Source organism: Nicotiana tomentosiformis, chromosome 12 (genome assembly GCF_000390325.3).
Source record: "Nicotiana tomentosiformis chromosome 12, ASM39032v3, whole genome shotgun sequence".
Classification (NCBI taxonomy): domain Eukaryota; kingdom Viridiplantae; phylum Streptophyta; class Magnoliopsida; order Solanales; family Solanaceae; genus Nicotiana; species Nicotiana tomentosiformis.
Window position 1 is genome coordinate 26,825,421 of NC_090823.1, and position 21,374 is coordinate 26,846,794.

Sequence of the window (21,374 nt, forward strand, 5' to 3'; positions counted from 1 at the left end):
ATGAGCGGGGTCCCAGAATACCACTAATGCCTCTATCAGGTCCCTTCTAGGTTGAATTTTCAATAGTCCAGTGAGCGCCCCCAGGTATTGGTTGACCATGTCTCGTCCTTGTTTTCCCAAATCCTCCCACTACATGTGGAGTGCTAGTGGAATCTGATCCATAACCTTCACATGTAAGTTCTGAACGGTGCTCATTCTGCACATTTTTAAATTAGGGTGACCAGATTAAAATTTTGTACAAAACTGACCATGAAAAGATTATTTTTTGCAAAATACAACCGAAAACAAATCACGACTACTTTTGCAAATACGACCTTTCAACACTTCGGAGGAGAAGATTTTAGGGCTGTGTTTGCTAAGTGGCCAATTTTTCTTGTTTGTTTTTTTTTTTTTTAAAAAGAAAGACTTATAAAAAAGAAAGAAAATATTTTTGAAATTTGATTATTGTTTTCTAATTTTTTTCCGATAGGACTTTTATATAAGAAAAAAAATAATATTTTTTGGCTTTTGATGTTTTTGTCTCTTTTTTTTGGATTTTTTTTTTTGGGATAAAGACTTTCTAAAAAAAAAGGTAGAAAATATTTTTTTGGATTTTAATTTTATTTGTTTTCTTTTTCTAATGAAAGACTCCTACAAATAAAATATTTTTTTTGGTTTAAAATTATTTTTTTTAATCTTTTATTTGTTTGGGATTTTCTAAAAAAAAAGTCTCCTAAAAGAAGGAATTAAAGAAAATATTTTTGGATTTTTTTTAAAAATGGGGTCTCAAAGAAGGATTTTCTAAACAAGAAAATAAAGGAAAATATTTTTAGATTATTTTGTTTTGAAAATTGGGGCCGAAACCGATGAGGTTTGCCTACGTATCTCACATCCGGTGCGAATCAGACCCGCGTAGTTCGGTGAGTTTTGACTCGTGAAAAAAAATAGGACTTATATTTTTTAAAGACTCATCCTTTTCTTTTCTCTTTTTTTTTTTTTTAAAAAAAAATTCGGCAGAGTTTCAGGATATATTGAACACTGGTATTTTCCGGATGTTTCTCTATCCTACCTCACTTCTTGATTTTGCTTGATTTTCTTTCCCTATTCTAAAAGCCGGTCAACATACAAGCCGAAACCGATAAATGCACAAGTAGCATGTAAAAAATGCATCAGAATGGTCTTTTAAATTGGGTACACCTGTCCTAGACAGACCCAACCCCTGTGTTGAGTCTCCAAAGTCAAATGCACGTGATGCAAACAAACGTACCTACTAGGGATCCGGCATGAGGCTATGTTATTCTAGGCTTAAAACCCTAGGTGTATGGTTCTAGACCTGGCTTACCCGAGCGGACAACTCGAGCCGGGGGGAGGGGGGGGAGGCAACGTACCGGTAACCAAAAGGCCATCCGGCTTTGTAACTGATCCGATCCTCGTTCTAAATTAGGATATGATATTAACAGAAAAGAAGTCACGCCAGCGTGCACTTCCCAGAAGATTTAGAAGACTCAGAGAGAAGAAGGGTTTCGTGACAGTTTATATACAATCCAAACAATATCAAAGCGATAAAAAGAGGCATTTAGCACATTAGGCTCAAACACGTAAAAATCAGATAATAAGTAAGAGCCAAGTATAACAGTCATCTAAGCTCGAATTCTGAACCCTGAACTAGAGATTCTGGGTTCGGTCCCCAGCAGAGTCGCCAGAGCTGTCACACCTCCTTTTTTCCGAGGGGATATAGGGGATAAGGGAGTTTTTTCAATTAAAGTGACAATGTTCGAAATGGGATTATTTATTAAATCAGAGTCGCCACTTGGGATAATTTATGGTGTCCCAAGTCACCGGTTTATTTTAAATCTCAAATCGAGGAAATTTGACTCTATTTATGGTCCGCGAACACAGAAGACCGGGTAAGGAATTCTGTTAACCCGGAAGAAGGTGTGAGGCATTCCCGAGTTCCGTGGTTTTAGCACGGTCGCTCAACTATCAATAATCGGCCTAATTATCTGATTTAATACATGTTTAAAGCCTATTGTATATTTTTACTTTTTAACCGCTTTTAATTATTTATGAAATTATTTCTGGAACAAGTCACGATGTCGTACACTTGTCATTTTGGTACACATCGCAAACCGCGCCACATAAAATGCACCCGCGATTTACAGCATGTTAAATTTTATTATTATTTGAAGTTATGGTCGAGTCGCGTGAAACGCGCACTCGAATTGGGGATTACGTATCATGACTATGCCATGGGAATCATACCCATAGTCACGATGCTCTATTATTAATCGCGCCTAAAGCAAGCTACGATGTTCAAAATTGCTTAATTTTCTGATGCTTGAGATCATGTGGCAAGTCCAGAATTATAGAAGATGGGTTACAAGACTTCTTAAACATTACCACAGAATCAATCAAATTGCGAAATTGTGACAGATTCATTGCAATAAAAATAAGAAATCATAATTCAACATACTTTGGATTTCCATTCGAACTAGAAAGCCCGACCTTCGTTTTCAACATTACTAAGATAACTACAAAACAGACACTTACGACTATGTGTTCAACAGAGAAGCAAAGTAAGCAGGTCTGGTGGTTGGATCACAATTTAACTTTTGAGGAATTTCGTGTATAGCCGGAAACGAATTAATGGCCACTTTGGACATTGCAGTGATGGCCATTTTGAGTAACAGTCAATTTTAACCTTCATTTTTTGGCCAATCGATCAACTCAAATGCCAAGACTTACAATAACAGACATACACGACGAATCTGAAAACTAGAACAGACATACTGATTTCAGATCCTAACAAAACTCAACAATAGAATCATATTCATATTATAACTGCTAACTTTCATATACCAAACGTTTACAGGTTCTGCCACGAAGGGGAATCTAGTCTTAGTTCGAAGAGCGATCCAAACAACAACAATTGAAAGTAACCATGTCTCAAATCTGAAAACATATATGATGTTATATTGAAAGGTGATATTCAATCAGTACTATGAACATTACATGAAGATTTAGGTACCAACTTCATAACTGGATTTGCTAATAAATAAGAAAGCGTGATACTAAAAAAAAAAAATTTCACAAGAAAGAGAACTAGATAACTCCAACAGAGCACAAGAAATACAGGCAGAAAATGACTGATTCCATTAATTTTAAAGCACGCATATCTCTTCCACGTAGGCATATTTCATATCCGATTTACAGTCCAAGATTCAAAAGAGGTACCTGGCCAACAATATCAATAAAATAAGATAGGTCTCTGAAGTTGCAGTAAAACAATAGCAGTAAGAATTGCAGCAGCAGAAAACAGCGGAGCAGAGGAGATAAACCCAACTCCAAAAGAAACCCAGAACCAAATGAAGACCCAAGAACAGCACAGTCAAGCCAATTTTCTGTATTCTCCCTTTTAACTCGGGAGAGAACCCCAAAAAAAATCTCTCTATGAAGAAAAGAATGCGTCCCTTTATAGAAGGTAAGCATGTGTTGTGTGTGAAGAATAGGGGGCTGGGAATCTTTTGCCAGCTCCCTGAAAATCAGGGAAATAGCATCTTTTGCAACTGAATATGGACAGCTGTCCGCTTCCAGAAGCAAACTATCTGCTTAAACTTGGGCTAGAGGCCATGACCTAGATGGCCCAAGCCCAAGCCCAGAAAACAGCCCAAATAAAAAAACGAAACAAACAAGTGTCATATTTCAAATAAAACCAGAGATTTGACTAAGTGCTTAACCTTCAATTAATCTAAATCAATCCATTAGCTGAACTAGTTGAGCATGCGATTAACGACTAAGTTTAATTAACTGACTGAAAGAAAAGAAAAAGAAGGAAAAACAACAAAACAAAAACAAAAAAAAAACCAACCAGAAAAGCACAGAGCCGGAACAAATGAGGAGAAAAGAAAAGAGAAAAAGAAAGAACAGGAAAGAGAACAACAAAACAAGAAAAGAAAACAAAAACACTAATCTAAATGCTAAAGAAGAGAGTAAACGAAACAACCCGATGAGCAGTGAAAACGATGGATTCTAGCCGCGAATCGACGAAAGGACCCAAAATCTCCGGTAACTTCGAAACGGGTCGAGACCAGCCCAGAACAAATACTTTCAACGGGATTACTCCATGCATGTGGGTATTGAACTAGAAATAAACAGAAACGAACAAGTAATTCCGAAATAAACCAGACTAGGGTTTTTTGGAATTTTTAGATCTAAGGTTCGCTAATTTTGGTGGGGTTTGTGATGAAACTGATGAGGGATTAGGGATTAGGAGGGTATGAGGGTTATGGGGTGCGAGTTTGAGAGGATTTGGAGTGAGCTACCGGCGTGGGGATTCTGGGCGGCTAGGGTTTGGGGTGAGTTTGAGAGAGAGAGATGAGGGGTTTGGGGGCGGCTAGGGTTTGGCGAGGGAAAGAGAAGGAGAGAAAAGTGAGGGGGTCTGAAGTGAAGGGTTTGGGGGGGGTGTACCCGACAGATATAAGGGTTAAGGCAGGGGAGTTGCGGGCCGTTCGATCGAAAGAGATCAACGGTCGAGATCAACCGTTAACGAAACGACGTCGTTTTGGTTAAGTGACGAGGCTGGGCCGGGTGTGGGGGTGGGCTTAGCGGGTTTCAGGTGATTGTTTGGGCCAAATTGTTTTGGCCCAAATTTAAAACCAAACCGAATTTCCTTCTCTTTTTCTTTTTCTTGATTTTAAATAAAATTAATTAATCAAAAACCTAATTTAAGTGTTAAATTAATCTAATTTGTAGGAATAAACCTAGTTATCTATTTTACCATTAATTAATTTTAGACTAATGAAGGAAGAATTACTTAATTTGCGATTAAAAGCTAAAAATACAAAAATGACCCATATTTTGTGATTTTCTGTTTAATAAAGCAATTAACTTATGTAATTAAATCCTAAATGCAACTAGACCTAAAGTGTTATGTATGAAATACTTTTAGATATTTTGGTATTTTTCTTATGATTTTTAGAATATTAAATATGTCACTAAATGCAAGCAATAATTAACCAAAATCCTATGAATTCTATAAAAACTAAAAATAATTAAGAAAACTCTATCTGTGAATTTTCTATAGGAATATTTTAGTCGGGCAAAAATCATGTGCTCACACAAAGTGTTCTTCAGCTGCTTGTTTATTTAGTTGCAACCGATCCCGTCTCGAGGGCTTAATCGGAACCAGTTTCAACGTTCAATTTAAAGCCAGGCTTAATCGTTCCATCACATTTGGTTTGATCGTTTTGTTTCTCTTTAATTTAATAATTTGATGTTCTTCGATCATTCATGTTAAATTAAATCATGTATCCTTTAAATCACGTACAAATTCAATTGTTACTCTTTTTAAGGGTAAAAACTAATATTAGCAGATAGGAAAATAGGAGGGATAAATGGGTAATTTTATTAATAACAAAGTAATTGTCTTTAAGAATTTTGGGGGAATGGGAGGGACAAAGGGGAAGCGTGAGTCACGGTACAAATTTCTTGTTCTTTCTTTAGCACATTTGTCTTTATTAATTAATTGTATTTAAAATCTCTGTGTAGTCAAAATGTGATTCTTGAAGTCCAATTAAGTGTTGTAGTTTGCTTGAAGTTTAACGACCCAAAATTGACTTTAAAGGTACAAAATTTAATGATGATTGAGATATGACAATTCGCTTCCGAAAATTAATCTCAAACCCAACGTTTAACTGAGATACTATTTAACGCAATTTTTTAGAATACATTGTGAAAGACTAGATTCTAGCAATATTAAATCCTGTTTAGGAAGATTTAGTACTAAATTCGGTTTTTATAGTACAAACCTAACGTAAATTTGAAGATAACTTTGTCAGCATATGATCACCTAGTCTAATGAAAGGACAAATCATGAAATTGATACTTCAAAGATAAAGAATATCCAATAATGGTACCAAATTCAAACAAATTAGGCACGAGTAAATTAAGAGCATCACCACATGACAATTGAATTCAACCATTACCTTATCAATTTTTAAGCCTTTTAGCCACGAAACCGCTTCATAAAGGGAGAAAACTTTAACATTATGGATATCTAAAAAACCAGAAAGTCCTGAAAGACCTTTAATATAGCACCCTCGATTAGTGTATATAGGTCGGGTTGGTTCGGATTTTTTAATTACCAAACCAAATCAATGGTGTCGGATTTTTAAATTTATAAATCAAATCAAACCAATAAAGTAGGATTTTTCAATCTCAATTTTTCTCGGGTTCTTCGGTATTTTCGAGTTTTCGGGTTTTTTCCCGATAAAGTCTTAATAGCACAAAATATGTAACTTATGCTCCAAATATTTATTTTAATCCTAGTAGAATACGACTATATAATATATTTTCTAAGAAAATAAAATAATAATATGAGATGAGTCATAACATTATACTAAAATATTCAATAACATAGATAATAAAATCGCACAAAGAAATATTACTAATTAATACACTATAATAAAAATTAACATAATCTAAAAATACTATATAGGTCGTGCTAAAATAAGTACAACCAATAAGTACTATTAATTACACAACTAAGCATAAAAAAATAATAAATTAGGTTATACATTTTCATTATAAATCAATGCAAAACTAAAAAATAGATATCCAACACTATTGTCATTTCTAGTGTTGAATTGATTTTTCTTTATTAGCATTAGTATTGATTTAAACTTTATTAGACTTACTACCTTTATGGGTTATAAAATTTATTGGACCATTCAAGAATGTTAAGTCCAAACTTTAAATAATACTTTTAAAGATAAAACTGTGAACAAGTTTAAAAAATATTTATAAATTATATTACAATAAATATTTATATGCATAAAATATTTTTTCAAATTGTATAAATATAATGTCGGGTTGGTTTGGTTTCGGTTTGACTTTTTAAAGTTAAAATCAAACCAAACCAATTATGGTCGGGTTTTTTTTCCAACACCAAACCATAATCGGATTTTTTTTTTCGGTTTGACTTGAATTATCGGGTTGGTGCAGTTTATCGATTTTCTTTATACACCCCTACCCTCGATCATCTCTCAAAATTGCAGCAAACCCCGTCACCCTTCCTCTAATGCAGATTTAATTTGCATAAGAGCATTTATGTTGCATTAGAGCCAACCAACATGTGAAAATTTTTTATCTTAGTTTGAGTGCCCGTATGGATTACTAAAGAACTTGGTTCTTTATCGTGTTTCTTAAGCGTAAAGTAAACAAGCAATAAAATGAACAAAATAATTTTTATGTGGAAAATCACCCGGCTCAACAGGTGTAAAAATCACGACCTACGACGTAGGATTTTCAACTCCAACTCCACTAGAATAATGAGCCAAAATGTATCAATTATAAGACTGTAATTAAATACTCTCAGTACTCCTACTACTCCTATTTGATTCACAAGCTACTCTAACTTGTAAAGAAAAATACTTACTCCAACTCACTAATTGTTTATGACACTTGATTACAACTCAATTTCCTAAAACAAATTCACTAGATTGACTCGGGAAGAATACAAGACAGGTACTCAACACAAGTAAACAACTTATGACTCTTTAGTTGATATGTAAAAGGATAGATCAAAAATCCAAAGTCGGTCCTATTTAAAATACACCTTGAGATCTTCTAGGAGTCCTATTCATAGTCAACTTCCTCTTTGATAGGACTCATACTGTTCCAAGGATTCCATAAGCTTTGGGACTTTACTCTCTGGCTGCATTATCCATATATTTTTGAGCAACGACCCTTATCACTTATAGTAGCCATCTTTCACCAAACTCGGACCTGGTAACTTTGAGATAAAGTTACTATCTTGTACAGACGTACAAGTATCACTCATGAGGAGTTGATTTTTTCTTCTGAGGAGCTCGTTCTTCAGAACAGTTAAGAAACTACGTTGAGGACCTGGTTCTTTGAACATTTAGTCATACTTTGCTAATCATCAAAATTTCAATACTCAACAAATTTTCCATTTTTTATGATGACAAATTTTGTACACAACAGAATCACAACAGAACCAGATAATCATATCAAAGAATTAGATAATCACAACAAGTACTATTTGACAGACATGTATGTTCGCAACACCTTCCAGCCTTATCTTCCCCCCTTTTAGCATCATAAAAAACACACAAAAAAAAATGTTAGACATTAAGCACATATAATGTAAGATTCAAGGCCAAACAAGCTATTGCACAAGCTTAAGAAAGGGCAAATAAACTAGGCTGATGATCCAATATAGTACAAAGCAGTAAAGTAGAGCAATAAGAGATATTAAGTAGTGCCAAAGAAACCCAGGGCCTTGTCTTCATCATTAGAACAAAATAAATTAAGCATACTACAAACTACTCAGACTAAGACAAAAAGAACAAAAGACAAGGCATCACTGGAATAGCAAAAGAACTAAGGACACTGGGAAGGAACAAGTTCATGGGTAAGAAACAGAAGGGGTCAAAGCTTTCACAAGGGTGACAATCTGTTGAGCATGAGCCTCTCTGTCTCTTCTGAGATCTTCCCTGGGTTGATTTGTTTTCTTTCTCAACTCATTATTGTCTTCACGAAGCTTGGCATTCTCCTTAACAGCCAAGTCCAACCTCTTGCAAAGTTCTGCAACCCTACTACTCCCAGGAAGAATAGCAGATCATGTGGGTCCTCTAGACTTGATTTCCTCACATCCACACTACTTGAGGGTAACAACATCCAAACGTCATTGTGGTTTCCAAACATAAGCTCAGGTTAGGTATTGTTGAGCTTGTCAAATAACTCAGTCAGCATGAAACCATATGGCATAACATGCTTGGGTTTGGAAGTATCTGAAGCTCTTTCCATGTGCTGAATTATCAGGCTAGGAATATTGATAGGTCTACCAGTGTCAAGCAGCTCCATCACAACCATGTCCAGCGGAGTAGCTTAATGCCTTTTCTAAGACCTCTGAAGAATGCAGGAGTTGACAAAATGAAACAATAACTTGTGAAAGGGAGTCATATCAGTCTTTTACACTTTCTGGGGAACATCTAGTTCCAAATTTTGGGAGAACTTCATGGTGACCACAATGCCAGTGTCAATATCATTGTCTATGGCTGGTCACTTCTTCTTCAAGTAATTTTCAAATCCCAAAGAGGAGATAGTCAGAAGCATCCCTAGCTCCTCATCATCAAACTCTTTGTCAAATCCCCTTACCTTACTCTTGACTACCTTCCCATCAAATGTGAAATTTGCATAGAACTCCACCATAGCATGGACACATAATGGGGGGAAAGCTTTGACAAACATGTGCTTCCACCCCTGTAGCTCAAGTTTACAACCAGTTGAGCCATCTGCTTCTCATCAGTGTTCGCAAAAATCTTTCCATTTAGCACTTTTTTGTTCCTGAACTCTGTGAGTCAATCAACTGTAGCTAGCACATTCTTTCTTATATTACCCCTACTGGACCTTGCATAAGAGGTAGCAGGTTTGGTGACTTTGGCACCCTTTTTCTTTGGTGTAGCACACTTTGCTGGCAAGGCAGAGTCAGATTCATCTTCTCCATCCACCTCAATAACAAGTTCCACAATTGAAACCTTCTTCTTTGGCTTCTTTGCACTTTTGGTCTCCTTAATGATTTGTGTATCAACAACCTTTCTTTTACTCCTTGTGAGAGGAGTTATGACAGGAGGAACTACTCATTTTCTTGTCGAGTTTGCTGACTTTGTAGCTTTCATAGGGGTCTTCCTGGATTTTTTCCCTACCTCAGATAGTGCCATATCATCTTCATCACTACTAACTTCTTCATCTCTAGCGAAAGGAGTCAACAAAGACCCAGGTTCTTTAGCCCTTGTCTCTTCACCAATTTCTTCTGAAGGGCTATGACATTGTTTCCAATTGTCATGGATTCTTCAGATTCCTCACTCGCATCCCCCTCTTCTTCCTCACTCTCTTCATCACCCCCTTCACTCCCACTTACCTTTTCTTGAACCTCACCCTCTCTTTCAGAAACATCCTCTTCTGCACTTTGATTTTCTTCTTCTGTAGAATCATTAGCATGTTCACCTGTCTTATCCTTTGTATCACTCTCCTTCTCATTTCCAGATGCTCCCTCATTCTCACTTTTTTCTTCTTCATTGGCTATGTTTTGAGCATCATGTTCCTCATGACTCTTTAAAGCTTCTTCTTCTTTTTCACCCCCATCATTTTCCTCACCCTTGGTCCAACTAAAGGAAAGACCATCAAAAGCCTCCTTTTGCACAGGTTCTGTACTTTCCCCCCTCCCCTCAACCACAGGCTCCATAGCCGTTGTATCGACCTCTTTCCCCAGATCCCCTACACCTTTTTCTACAGTGAATTTCTTTACTGGTAGCTTCTCACTCGTGGGTGGGAGAGTATTTGGGGGTGTAACATTTATAGCAGACACCAAAACATCTAATTTGGAAGGAGGATGTTGTACCTGATCAGTAGTAACTTTCACTAATTCCCCATGAACCACATATTCCTTGGATACAGTGTCACCTTGCGTAGCAGCATCAGTCACTTTCTTGACAGATTTTCTTGGAGTGGCTCTGACCTTTGTTGACTTAAAGGTATTTTTCGCAGGAAGCTCAGGTGCACGGGCAATTATTTTTGGAGAAGGGAATATAGTAGATGTGGGAATTATGGGAACAACATGAACAGTAGGAACATGGGATGATGATTGATCAAGCCCAACCATTCCTCCTAAGAGGTCTAGCGGTCATTGCAAATATAATCCGATTTACAAGTGCGGAGTCGAATCCCGCAGGGAATTAATCTACTAATCACAACCACTAGTTTCGCAAAAATTTAAATAATCAACCTTTAGAAATATTTAATAATGAGTGATTGTTTACTAACTAAAAATAAGGTATTTAAAAATCTGTAATTTTATTACTAACAAAGCAAATATTGTAGACAATATTGGAAAAGTCTAGGATTTTGATTTTCCCTATTGTTGAAATCTCCCCTCTACATTTCCTATAATTTCACCCCAAGTACTTTATACGAATCGTGAGTACTTTAAGTGTGTAGCTCTCTCTCGAGCAACTACCACAATTTACTAGACGTATTTTCTCGAACTACTCTAGATAGCACTAATTCACCGCTCATTATGATCGCACCAAGGTTTCGCTATCTTTAATCCCGCCTTTAAACCCACCGTATTGATCTCTCAAATACGTTAGGAGTGGTGTTGTTCAATAAATAACTAAATGCATACTCTCTCTCGAGCAGTACACACTAAATAGGCACAGTCAATTGAGGGTCTTTCAACCAACAACAATAATAATATAGTTAAACAAGTAAAGAAAAATAAAGTGCAAATTTATATTAAACTCACTACCCCATACTTTTCATCCTTTAGCAACTTAAAAGTAAGCACATAAGCAAGAATTACCTTTCAAAACATACGCAAGCATCACACCAATGATAATGGTTTATATCAACGCTTAGATCCCAGCATATGCACTCTTCATACCTTTCCTCAAATTTTAAACTCATGCCAAGATTATTTAAAATATTCGTGTGACTCTTTCTAACATTCTCGCCTCAAAACTTGACTCTTATGCATTTTACACTATGACTCGCTCCTTATGCTAACTCAAAAACCAAGGCCTCTACCAATCCTTTGCAAATCATATGCCCTCACTAATAAGCCATAGAGAGAAAGTAGTCCACACACTCAATATAAGTTCAAGTATAGTTTAAGGACTGAAATATAAAAAGAATTCGCTCACTCTCACAAAGAAACTCTTATGCCACACACCATAGGCTTGCCTGTAGTGTAAGTCTCTATTAATTTAAGCTCGTAAAGTCTAGGATCAAGTAGGACTTTATAGGTTGTAATGTAGGCTAAGGGATGGTTAGGAGATATTTGAGAAAATAGTGACTAACCCTTATAAGCACTTTAATACACTACACTTCACTTTTAAGCACCTTCTTGTCTTGTCATGAAACCATATACATTTAGGCCCTTCTTCATTAAGCACATCAACATATAGATACTTACTAACCCAGACAAAGATATGAGAGGTGTTATTCTTGTTTTTTATTCACTCTCTTCAATTTGGTATTTTTGGCTAGTATTTTGTTTTTGTTTATACACAAGTGCACCTTTTTGACCTTTCTATGGTTCCACTCAAAAGCTACCCACTATCTTTCTTTACTCTTCTAGCTATTTAAGTGCTTTCGGAGGTAAAGGTCCAACAAGATTTAATTAAGAACAAAAAGGATTCGGCTTGTAATGTGGTTGCCAAAGAAAAGGTCTACAAACTCAAAAGGGGCGACTACGGATAATATTAGCATTGGTAGGCAAATAGGCTAAATGGTCAATTAAAGAAAGCCTATATCCCTTCCCAAACTTACAAGACTTAATCATTTCTCTTTGACTCACACACGGGACAAGTTCTAGACTCATAAGGATGGCACAGAGTACACTAAAGTCTTACCTCACACAATGCACATGACTCACTTAGGACGGCTCGGACCTGACACTCGAGTTAAAGTAATTAGCACAATTATCATAAACTTTCAGCACACAAATATTAATCACAAGAGTCTAGAGATGAGCCTCGGTGTCAAACGAAAGCCATACATATTGTCAAGGCATGTAATTATAGGAATCATGTAGAAAGTACTTAGTTCAAATGCTACATACCTAAGCCTCGATATAAAATATGTCAAAAGCATAAATTCCTCAAGCTTCTTCCAGTTCCATTGTTAGTTCAACCAGAAAACAAAATAAAAGAGAAAAAAAATAATTTTGTATTTTTCTCTAGACTTTAATCCCTCAAGAAAACTGTCTAGGTAATCCATCGTCAGGAAAAGTCTACAATTCTTTACAAAGCTTCAAAAAATCTACCTGAAACTACAAGTTAAAGAAACTGGCATCCTCGGAAAAGAACCGTGGTTTAAAGAAAACCCAGGATCAAGCCACTAAAAAAACTACTACAATTATACAATTACAATGGCTATAAGAGTGATCATGCAGTTTAAAATATATCACTAGCAATTAAGCACATGCCACAAAAATTAAAGCCTGACACCCTACCCCACACTTAAGAATGTGCACTGTCCTCAGTTGCACAATATCACAAAAATACAAATAAGCAATATCCAAAGTAGAATGGGTGTCAGAAACTTTCTCAAAATCACTAGGGTCGTGGTTCTGTAGTGACCCTCGGTCACAACGGCTAGCCCTGACACCTCTGCAATAGTGCCATCAGTAGCACTCAAATCAACTGTCTAGAGCCCCTCCGCATCAGTCTGTCACTTGATAGTTATTCTATGTTAATTAGCACAATTTAACAACATGTAGGTAAGGTAACACCCCAATCATGCCTACGTTGACCGCAGATGATACTTGTCTTAGAAAGAGCACAATTGAAGTTCATAAGACACCAACAGCCACCCCACACTTAAGATATGTTTGTATTGCCAATAGATGTAGGTTAGCTACTCAGACTTTACTAAATGTCACCAAAATATTCATTCGGGTAATTCATCGAACACTTCATGTGCGTTGTTAAGTTTCATTTGGTTCAATTTGCCAATAGTGTCATGACCTAAGGGAACGAGAGAGTTTTTTTTCTTTTATAAACCAACTAGAAGATATAAAAATAGAAAAAAATAATTAAGAAAATACTTGGGGTTGCGCTAGGACCGCGCGATGCGCGACCTGGAGACGCGCCCTTTACCTGCTTCATCTATGCCCGGTCCTAGTCTCGCGATTTGTTGGGCACTTCGTTGTCTCCTCTTCTCTTTATCTTTCTCTTTTGGTCCCAGTCTCGTGTAGCGAGGCACACTTCACGAAGCTAGCTTGGTCTCGGCCTCACGAAGCTAGCTTCACTTAGCTGCCTCCCCATATTTTTTTTTGTGACTAAATGACAACTAGACGAAAACAAGAAAATTGGATTGCCTCCCAACATGCGCTTGATTTAACGTCGCGTCATGATGAATTACAATATTACAATGGGTTGCCTCCTACGAAGTGCATGATTTAACGTCGCAGCACAATGCAAACTTTCCAGATTATACTTCACTCACATATTGAGGTTCGTTCAATTGTATCACATCTTTCTCTCCTTTTTCATCACTTATTCTAAGGTAGTGTTTTAACCTCTATCCATTCACTCTAAACCTATTCGTCCCATCCTCGGACTCAATTTCTGCAGCTTTATTTGATAGCACCCGCACTACTCTGAGTCTCTGAATGGTCGTGACCGTCTAAACTTTAACTTACCCTAAAACAATTTTAATCTCGAATTGTATAGCAATATCACGTCTCCAAGTTTAAAATTTTGCTCAAGAATATTTTTGTCATGCATCATCTTCATCCTCTCCTTATATAGCCTTGTACTCTCTAAAGCATGGTAACGGAACTCGTCAAGCTCGTGCAACTCTGTGACTCTACTTGTACTTGCTATTTCCATGTCGAGATTCAACTGCCTTAATGCCCACAAAGCTCTATGCTTTTATTCCACTGGTAAGTGACACGCTTTCCCAAATATCAGTTTATATGGACACATGCCAATTGGAGTTTTAAAAGTGGTATGATAGGCCCAGAGTGCATCGTCTAACGTTTTCGCCTAATCCGTTCTTGTAGCATTCATTTTCTTTGTCAACACACTCTTTATTTCTCCATTCGACACTTCCACTTGCATGCTTGTTTTTGGATGATATGCGGTGGCAACCTTGTGGCAAACACTATATTTTTCTAACAACTTTGCAAAAGCTCGGTTGCAAAAGTGAGTGCCTCCATCATTGATTATTTCCCTTGGAGTACCAAACCGGGTGAATATATTCTTCCTCGAAAAACCAATGACTCCCTTTCCATCATTTGTAGGGAGTGCCACAGCTTCCACCCATTTTAATACATAGTCCACAGCTACAAGTATGTACTTGTTGCCATATGAGCTAACGAAAGGCCCCATGAAATCAATACCCCATACGCCAAACACTTCCACCTCCTGAATTGGGTTCATAGGCATCTCATGTTGGCGAGAAATATTCCCGGTCCATTGGCATTCATCACAACCCTTCACCCAGTGGTGTGCATCTTTGAATAATGTCAGCCAGTAGAAGCCCGACTCAAACATTTTCGCGACTATCTTTACTCCCCAAAATGGCAACCATATGGGGATGTGTGACAAGCCTGCAAAATAGAAGATAGGTCTATCTTGGGGATACATCTCCAGATCATGTTATCAACACAAATCCTAAAGATATAAGGCTCATCCCAATAATACGTGCGACAATCATGAAAGAACTTTTCCTTTTGAACAGAGAAAAGGTTGTAGGGGACAATATCGCTCGCCAGGTAGTTTGCAATATCTGCATACCATGGCACTAACTCAAGGCCCGTAGCCAAAAATTGTTCATCCGGGAAAGTATCCACAATCGCTTCCACCTCAGCCTTCTTCTCTGCTCCCTCCAGCCTAGACAAATGATCAGCCACTTGGTTCTCCGTTCCCTTTCGGTCACGGATTTCCATGTCAAGTTCTTGTAGCAGTAGCACCCATAGAATTAGGCGCGACTTTGACACCTTCTTCTCAATTAGGTACTTGAGAGAAGCATGGTTAGTATAGACAATTACCTTCGAGCCTATCAGGTATGACCTGAATTTGTCAAATGTGAATACTACTGCTAATATCTCCTTCTCGGTCACTGTGTAATTTACTTGGGCACCACTCAAGGTTCTATTTGCATAGTAGATTGGATGCATGACTTTATCTTTTTGCTGCCCAAGAACTGCTCCCATAGCATAGTCGCTTGCATCACACATCAGCTCAAAAGGTTTCTCCTAGTCAGGTACCACTATGATTGGTGCAGTCACTAACCCCTTCTTCAATTCCTCAAAAGCTACCCTGCAGTCATCAGAAAACACAAAGGGGTGATCTTTTTCAAGCAATTTACATAAAGGGTTAGCAAACTTGAAAAAATCTTTTATAAACCGCCTATAGAAATCGGCGTGACCAAGGAAAGTTCTTATGGCCTTGACAGAAGTGGGTGGAGATAACTTCTCGATTATATCAGCCTTAACATGGTCCACTTCAGTGCCCTTACTTGACACAAGGTGTCCCAAGACTATACCTTCATGTACCATGAAATATCACTTCTCCTAGTTTAGTACCAGATTAGTCTCTATACACCTCTTCAATACTCTTTTCAAGTTCATAAGGCACTCATCGAATGAGTTCCACACCACTGAGAAGTCATCCATGAAGACCTCCATTATGTCCTCTACCATATCTGTGAAAATGGCCATCATGCACCTTTGGAATGTGGAGGGTGCATTGCATAGGCCAAATGATATTCTCCGAAAGGCATAGATGTCATACAGACAGGTGAGCAACATTTTCTCTCTATCCTATGGGGCAATAGAGATCTGGTTATACCCCAAGTATCCATCCAGGAAGCAAAAGTGGGACCTCCCCGCCAATCTATCTAACATCTGATCAATGAATGACAGTGGGAAATGGTCTTTTCGGGTGGCCTTGTTCAACCATCTGTAATCCATACAAATTTGCCATCCTGTGAATATTCTTGTTGAGATCAACTCATTGTTCTCATTTTGCACTAGAGTCATTCCACCCTTCTTTGGCACACACTGAACTGGGCTGACCCAGTTGCTATCAGAGATGGGGAAGATGATTCCCGCATCTAATCACTTGATCACTTCTTTCTTCACCACTTCTTTCATGTTGGGGTTCATACTTCTTTGATGTTCTCTAGAAGGTTGTGCCCATCTTCAAATAGAATCTTATGCATACAAAATGTTGGGCTGATACCCTTTATGTCTGCAATGGTCCACCCAATTGCAGTCTTACACTCTTTCAGAACTTGCAAAAGTTGTTCTACTTGCACATCTAACAAACCAGATGAGATAATAATAGGTAATGTCGAACTAGGTCCTAAAAAAGCATACATGAGGTGAGACAATAGTGGTTTTATCTCCAACTGTGGTGGCTCTACAATTGATGGCTTAGCTGGAGGGGTCTTTCTTTCTTCTAAGTGTAACGGCTCGAATTCGAGCTCTATTTTCCAGTACCCTTGGCCTTCAAGAGCCAAAACCCACTCTTCCAAGTCCTCACCATCTACCTCTTCTAAGTTTATGAGGCAGGCTGCTAGGGGGTCTTTTGCGTTCAGTGCTCTCCCCCAGAATCACATCCACAACTTCAATCAGAGAGCAATTAGCAAACTCACTGGGTCACCGCATAGACTTCTGCACATTGAACATTATTTCTTCATCGTTTAGTCTCATCTTTAGCTCCATAGTTTCACAATCAATCAGAGCTTTCCCTGTGGCCAAGAATTGCCTCCCCAAAATTATGAAAACCTCTTCATCAACTTAGCAGTCCAGAATGACAAAATCTACCGGAAACATAAACTTTCCAACCTGCACAAGTACATCATCAAGTATACCTGATGGCCTCTTCACCGTTCGGTCGGCTAGCTGTAGTAACATGGATGTGGGTCTTGACCTTCCAATGCCTAACCTTTTATAGATAGGCAAGGGCATCAGGTTTATGCTCGCCCCTAAATCACACAATGCTTTGGCGAATGCATAGCTACCTATGGTGCATGGAATTGTGAAGCTTCCAGGGTCGGATAGCTTCTCAGCTATAGGTCTAGTCACAACAGCACTATAGGTCTGAGTCAATGTCACAGTTGCCAAGTCTTGAAAGTCGAACTTGCGTGACATCAAGTCCTTCATCAGTTTTCCATACCCAGGCATCTCCCTAAAAGCATCAATTAGATGAATGTTTACCTGAATTTGCTTCAACATTTCCATGAATATTTTTTACTGCTCATCCTTTTGATATTTAGCCAACATCTGCGAGAAGGGTGCTGGAGGTCCCTTCCTTCCTGTGACTTGAGTTAGATCCTGCTTCGGCACTTTTTCTGATGCCTTCTCTTGCACTTTCTCTGTCTCCTTTGCAACCTCTTTTTCTTTGCTTGTTTCCTATTGTGCATGTTGTACTGTTACCTCTGTTAACCTTGTTAAATCGTCTACCTCAATTGGTACTGGCACAAGTATCTTAGTTGGTCGGCTTTCGCGAGCAATTTCTTGATCTAGATATAGATCTCTACCATTTCTTAGACTTACCGCCATAAGCTGCTTCGGGCCCTGCTATTTTGGATTGACATATGTGTCCACAGGTAACGCCCCTTGGGGACGATTATTCAGACCATAGATATCTGCCCTAATTGAATATCAATAACTTTTATCGCTGAGTCATGTGCTTCAAACTTCTCTTGCATTTTTCCATTGGACCCAATCAATTATTGCAGCATCCCTTTAATTTCAGACAACCCATCATCTTGTCTCACTATCTGTTGTTCTTGAGGCTGTTGATAAGCTAGCTGCTAATTTTGCTGATTGTATCCTTGTTGCCTTTGGTAAGGCACGACTTGACCCCGTGGTCGCATAACTCCAAGATTGTTGCTATTATTATATTGTTGTTGTGTTGGTCTATACTGCTGGTTCTACTACCCCCAATTCTGACCACCTTGCCTATTTCCTTTATAGTTGCCCACATAGTTCAAATTTTCCTGATAGTTCTGGTATTCACTTTCACCACTCCACGAGCACACATATGGTGGGTTAATTCATGGTATACATAAGCCCCCATTAGTTGTGTCAACTATGTGTACCTATTTCTAACTTGATTCATCAATCGTCTTGGTGAGGATACTCATTTGCGTCATCAGAGTGGCCATATTATCGACTATGAAGCTGTTTGGGTCCAAAGCTACTAAGTGAACTACAAGGGTGATTGTACTGTCTTTTGTCATCCATCTTGAGTTTTGAGCCATTTTATCTAGCAGGACCTTACACTCTCAAAATGATTTTCTAAAAAATGCTTCACCTGCTGAAGCATCAACGTTGGCCTTCAAGCTATCTGCCAATCCCATGTAAAACCTTTATCCCAACATCTGATATGGAATGCCATGATGTGGACACTTAACCAACATCTCCTTGAACCTTACCCACGTTTCTTGTAGTGTTTTAGCTGGTTTCTGCCTGAAGCTTAATATCTCATCAACTTGCTTGGCAGTCTTATTGGGTGGGTAGAACTTGTTTAGAAACTGCTTGAATAATTCCTCCCAAGTGGTGATGGAGTTTATGAGGAGCGAATTGAGCCAAGTCTGAGCTTCTCTAGTTACTGAGAATGGAAACAATAATAGTCTAATTGCTTCCGGTGTCACATTCGGTTGCCTTTGAGTGATAGAAATTGACAAAAAGTTTTTCAGATGCTGTTGTGGATCTTTATTGTAAGACCCGCAGAATAGTCCTTTGTTCTGCAACAGATGTAGTATGTTTTTTGTGATTTGAAATGATTCCACTTGTATCTGAGGCACTGCAATAACGGTTGCTAGATTTTCAACGGGGAGTTATGCCCAATCATACAAAGCCGCTTCTGGCACAAGAGGTTTCACATCGAGATTGTTCGGGTCATTCACATTATTTTGGTTGTTTATTACATCACCTATGTCTAGTTCGATTCGTTTCGTTGAGTTCAGTTGTTGTTGTCTTTCTTGTTTGCTTGATTTAGTGCCTTGAAAGCTTTCTCAGGGTCCGGTAATGCTTCGTACAATTCCCCAGTTCTTGAGGAGTCTCTAGGCATGCACCTGTAACACACAAGACTACAAACGTTAGAGTTTCAATATAATGAGTTTTAAGTCGAGAAAGCTGAATAAACTACAAATTCTAACAATTCTTCTAGCCGTAATTAATAACACTGACAATTCCCCGAAAACGGCACCAAAATTTGATCACGCCCAACTATGTCTCCTAAGAGGTCTAGCGATTAGTGTAAATATAATCTGATTTATAAGTCCGGAGTCGAATTTTACAGGGAATTAACCTACTAATCACAACCACAAGTTTCGTAAGAATTCAAATAACCAACCTTCAAAAATATTGAATAATGAGTGATTGTATACTAACTAAAAACAAGTTATTTAAAAAGCTATAATTTTATTACTAACAAAGCAAATATTGTAGACAAGATTGGAAAAGTCTAGGGTTTTGATTTTCCCTATTGTTGGAATCTCCCCCGCTACATTTCCTATAATTTCACCCAAGTACTCTATACCGATCGTGAGTACTTTGAGTGTGTAGCTCTCTCTCAAGAAACTATCACAATTTACTATACATATTCTCTCGAACTACGCTAGATGTCACTAATTCACCGCTCACTATGATTGCACCAAGGTTTCGTTATCTCTAATCCCGCCTTTGAACCCTATGTATTGATCTCTCAAATACGTTAGGAGTGGTGTTGTTCAACGACTACCTAAATGCTAACTCTCTCTCGAGCAAATACACAGAAAACATCAAAAGTTTCATCTTTGAATCCCAAAAATAAAGTCCAGGTATACGTGGAGAAATCATCAACAATCACAAACACATACCTCTTACCTCCTCTACTCCTTATTCTCATTGGTCCACATAGGTCCATGTGAAGGTGTTCGAGAGGTTTAGAAGTACTTACAAACTTTTTAGATTTAAAGGATGACCTAACATGTTTCCCTCTAACACATGCATTACATACCTTGTCAAAGGTGAACTCAACTTTAGGTAGCCCATGGACCAAGTCCTTTGCTACCAACTTGTTGAGTTGAGAGAGACTGGAATATCCCAGTCTTCTATGCCATAGCAGTGGATCATCTTCCACTACACTCAAGCATATGTGCTCACACTGGAAAAATGACATAATCGATATCTTATAGACATTGTTATATCTCTTACCCTTTAACAAATTTCATCAGTATCAAGCTTTGTGACAGTGCAAATTTTGGAATTGAATTTTACCTCATTTCCTTTGTCGCATATTTGAGAGATACTAAGAAGATTGTCTTTAAGACGTACCACATAATACACATCTTCAATAGCATGAGAGAGTGACTTGACAACCTTACCAATACCTGTTATCTGGCCCTTTTCCCATTTCCAAATGACGCACTCTCTCATTGGAAGGCTATCAGTGAGAGGAAGTTTTTTTTTTCTCCATTCATATGTCTTGAGCATCCATTGTCTATATACTAGTCATGATTGTTTCCTCTCACCTTAGCATGCACCAAAATTCACAAGTTAGTTTTGGGAACCCAGACAAGCTTGGGTCCTTTTTTGTTTGAAAAAATGATGAATCAGATCCCTTCTTGCCCAGAAGGAGAGACGGTTAGAAGCTATTTTCTTGTTAACCTTAATCCACTTAGTATGGACAGGAGAATTAACCTTTGGCTCCTCGTCCTTCTTCACAGTTTTAGCAATACCAAAGGTAATTCTAAACTGAGCATGAATTAAGGCAGAACAATTATCTCTAAAGTGTCCTACTCTTCAACAATGAGTGCACATGTTATTATCACAAATTCCTACATACTTTGGGTCAAACTTAGGGACA

General features: G+C 37.9%; 1 protein-coding gene and 1 non-coding gene across 2 annotated transcripts; one reads left to right on the forward strand and one right to left on the reverse strand.

The window, feature by feature from the left end:
- Nucleotides 1–9,766: 9,766 nt before the first annotated feature.
- On the reverse strand, nucleotides 9,767–10,663 carry LOC138902385 (uncharacterized). The gene has a single exon (XM_070190245.1). It carries the CDS (start codon nucleotides 10,661–10,663, stop codon nucleotides 9,767–9,769), a length of 897 nt encoding a protein of 298 aa, XP_070046346.1.
- Nucleotides 10,664–18,913: 8,250 nt separating this feature from the next.
- Nucleotides 18,914–19,020, forward strand: LOC117280300 (small nucleolar RNA R71). The gene has a single exon (XR_004510804.1). It is a non-coding gene; the product is annotated as a small nucleolar RNA R71 (small nucleolar RNA).
- The last annotated feature ends 2,354 nt before the right edge of the window (nucleotides 19,021–21,374 follow it).

Excerpts from the sequence above, each read along its gene's own strand:
- LOC138902385 (XM_070190245.1), bottom strand. The coding sequence starts at position 10,663 with ATGGTTGGGCTTGATCAATCATCATCCCATGTTCCTACTGTTCATGTT.